The following is a 4170-nucleotide window of genomic DNA, read 5'->3' on the forward strand; positions in this document are numbered from 1 at the left end:
TCTAGGACCAATATAAACATAGACAGTATTTATCTCACTCTAAGACTAATATAAACATAGACAGTAGTTATCTCACTCTAGTTTATACAAGATAATGAGCAATTTCTTTCAAATATACTGATAGTAATGGTTTTGGTGTGAGAAAGTATGATTTTTTCTTATAAACCAGAAGGTAAACACCTAAATCTGCAGGTTTAATCTCTTAGTAAAACAGAAATGATCATTATATTCATACACTGCATGTTACTTATAAACATTTCAGTTACACCTTAGAAAACTGTAAGATACAAAAAAAATATCTAAATGTCGATTTACAATTCCTTTTTTTTTAATTTATTGGTAATCTCTAAATAAATTTTTTTAAATCATTTTCTTTAAGCATTTCAGTGAAGGTTTCAGCTATCAAAATTGCAAGCTATGTGTTAATTACTGCATTTATTTCTTTTTCATAGCTGTATTATTAATATACATCTCAACACAGAAAACATTCATTAGGAAAATACTACTTTAGCTAACAATAGACAATATATATATTATTTGGTTATATTTAATTTTCAACGAATAAAAACTGGAGGAAAAAAAACTTATTTGCGGATGTTTAACAAAACAGTTTCTACTACTTCTTAGTATCTTTAACATCTGGAAAAATACGGAGGAGAAAATTGGTGACAAACCTTAGATTGTTCTGCAAATCCTGCTAAGATAACTTGAATGTGTTCAGCAATATGACAGTTAGCTTCAAGTGGAACAGGCTGACAAACCAAATTTGTTGTACTATGTAAAAGTGTGCTATGCATTAGAGAACCAAGCAGCAGCCATGAAAGTAGACGGATGTGAGCCACACAGTCTATGAACTCCTTGGGCCTAAAATAATAGAGAACTTTTAAATCATACCTTAATGTTAAACACCATAAACCTGAAATTAGAATAACAAAGAAAAAGTAAAATACATTTTTACTGACAACACAGACAGAAACTTACTCGTTTAATTACAGAAGTACTGACAAAGAGAAGAAGAATGACTACACAATCTTCTTCATAATGACTTAATCTACTTATTGATAGAAACTCACTCGCTTAATTACAGAAGTACTGACAAAGAGAAGAAGAAGAATAACTACAAATCTTCTTCATAATGACTTAATCTACTTATTGATAGAAACTCACTCTCTTAATTACAGAAGTACTGACAAAGAGAAGAAGAATGACTACAAATCTTCTTCATAATGACATAATCTACTTATTGATAGAAACCCACTCACTTAATTACAGAAGTACTGACAAAGAGAAGAAAATGACTACAAATCTTCTTCATAATGACTTAATCTACTTATTGATAGAAACTCACTCGCTTAATTACAGAAGTACTGACAAAGAGAAGAAGAATGACTACAAATCTTCTTCATAATGACATAATCTACTTATTGATAGAAACCCACTCACTTAATTACAGAAGTACTGACAAAGAGAAGAAAATGACTACAAATCTTCTTCATAATGACTTAATCTACTTATTGATAGAAACTCACTCGCTTAATTACAGAAGTACTGACAAAGAGAAGAAGAATGACTACACATCTTCTTCATAATGACTTAATCTACTTATTGATAGAAACTCACTCGTTTAATTACAGAAGTACTGACAAAGAGAAGAAGAAGAATGACTATACATCTTCTTCATAATGACTTAATTTACTTATTGATAGAAACTCACTTGTTTAATTACAGAAGTACTGACAAAGAGAAGAAGAAAAATGAATATACATCTTCTTCATAATGACTTAATCTACTTATTGATAGAAACTCACTCGTTTAATTACAGAGGTACTGACAAAGAGAAGAAGAAGAATGACTACACATCTTCTTCATAATGACTTAATCTACTTATTGTTAGAAACTCACTTGTTTAATTACAGAAGTACTGACAAAGAGAAGAAGAAGAATGACTACACATCTTCTTCATAATGACTTAATCTACTTATTGTTAGAAACTCACTCTCTTAATTACAGAAGTACTGACAAAGAGAAGAAGAAGAATGACTACACATCTTCTTCATAATGACTTAATCTACTTATTGATAGAAACTCACTCTCTTAATTACAGAAGTGTTGACAAAGAGAAGAAGAATGACTACACAACTTCATAATGACTTAATCCCAACTAGTTTGGGGTTGGCCAGTAATTTTGCATGCCAATAATTTTTACACTTGGGTGGTCAGCCCAGGTGGCAAGCATGTAGAATGAGCATGTTCAGCAATGGGGATTTTAACTCACAACTCTCAGAACCCTAACCACCAGATCATGTCAGGTCCAGAGAATGGTTATCATGTTCCATAAAGAAAATTACAATTGTGCATAAATTGCAAAGGAAATACACAGCTGTTTAATAGCAGCAACATTCACTTTAAGAAAACATGCATGTTTGTAGAATTATAAAAGACATAAAAAACAATCTAATTGTTTAATTAGTTTCAGACTTCCAATTAAATACTGAAAACAGCAGAAAAACACACCCTTGCTGTAAAGTTGATGGTGGGTTGTACAACCAGGGTAGGTATTTTGCAATGGCTCGGTTGTCACGGCCATTACCTTTCGATATTTCAATGGCAAGGTACTGAGCGATACCTGCTTTAAGTTGTCCACCTAATGTTTCTTCATTTAGACGGGCTGAAGTTCCATGAAGACTACTCTGTAATAAACAGTAATAATGGTATAAGGTAAACAGTAACACTTCCATAAGACAAACAGTAATACTAATATAAGGTAAACAATAACACTTCCATAAGACAAACAGTAATACTAATATAAGGTAAACAGTAATACTTCCATAAGACAAACAGTAATAGTGGTATAAGGTAAACAGTAACACTTCCATAAGACAAACAGTAATACTAATATAAGGTAAACAATAACACTTCCATAAGACAAACAGTAATACTAATATAAGGTAAACAATAATACTTCCATAAGACAAACAGTAATACTGGTATAAGGTAAACAATAACACTTCCATAAGACAAACAGTAATACTAATATAAGGTAAACAGTAATACTTCCATAAGACAAACAGTAATACTGGTATAAGGTAAACAGTAACACTTCCATAAGACAAACAATAACACTTCCATAAAACAAACAGTAATACTAATATAAGGTAAACAATAACACTTCCATAAGACAAACAGTAATACTAATATAAGGTAAACAGTAATACTTCCATAAGACAAACAGTAATACTGGTATAAGGTAAACAGTAACACTTCCATAAGACAAACAATAACGCATCCATAAGACAAACAGTAATACTAATATAAGTTAAACAGTAACACTGCCATAAGACAAACAGTAATACTGGCATAATGCAAACACTTACATTAGTATAAGGCAAACAATAACACTTTCATAAGGCAAACACTTACATTGGTGTGATGCAAACAATAACACTTTCATAAGGCAAACACTTACATTGGTATAAGGCAAACAGTAACACTTCCATAAGACAAACAGTAAAACTGGCATAAGGCAAACAATAACACTTGAATAAGGTAAACAGTAATACTGGTACAAGGCAAACAATACCACTTCCATAAGACAAACAGTATTACTGGCATAAGGCAAACAATAACACTTGAATAAGGTAAACAGTAATACTGGCATAAGGCAAACAATAACACTTGAATAAGGTAAACAGTAATACTGGCATAAGGCAAAAAGTAATATTGGCATTAGGCAAACAATAACACTTGAATAAGGTGAACAGTAATACTGGCATTAGGCAAACAATAACACTTGAATAAGGTGAACAGTAATACTGGCATTAGGCAAACAATATTACTTCCATAAGACAAACAGTAATACTGGCATAAGGCAAAAAAGAATACTGGCATAAGGCAAACAATAACACTTGAATAAGGTAAAGAGTAATACTGGTACAAGGCAAACAATACCACTTCCATAAGACAAACAGTATTACTGGCATAAGGCAAACAGTAATACTGGCATAAGGCAAAAAGTAATACTGGCATAAGGCAAAAAGTAATACTGGCATTAGGCAAAAAGTAATACTGGCATTAGGCAAAAAGTAAAGCTGGCATTAGCCAAAAAGTAATGCTGCCATAAGGCAAAAAGTAATGCTGCCATAAGGCAAAAAGTAATACTGGCATAAGGCA

At 31.6% G+C, this 4170-nt stretch overlaps 1 protein-coding gene across 1 annotated transcript in view; it reads right to left on the bottom strand.

Moving 5' to 3' along the window:
• The window catches only part of LOC106476584 (protein unc-79 homolog), a gene marked incomplete at its 3' end in the record, with an annotated part of 13611 nt that overhangs the window by 3300 nt on the left and 6141 nt on the right, over nt 1-4170 (bottom strand). The window contains exons 4-5 of the mRNA XM_022380401.1: nt 2515-2690; nt 675-864 (exon numbers count right to left, since the gene is read on the bottom strand). Coding sequence (XP_022236109.1) covers nt 675-864; nt 2515-2690 — 366 coding nt within the window. The remainder of the gene's footprint in view (nt 1-674; nt 865-2514; nt 2691-4170) is intronic.

The sequence above is a fragment of the Limulus polyphemus genome, unplaced genomic scaffold, assembly GCF_000517525.1.
Source record: "Limulus polyphemus unplaced genomic scaffold, Limulus_polyphemus-2.1.2 Scaffold10953, whole genome shotgun sequence".
NCBI classification, from domain to species: Eukaryota; Metazoa; Arthropoda; class Merostomata; order Xiphosura; family Limulidae; genus Limulus; species Limulus polyphemus.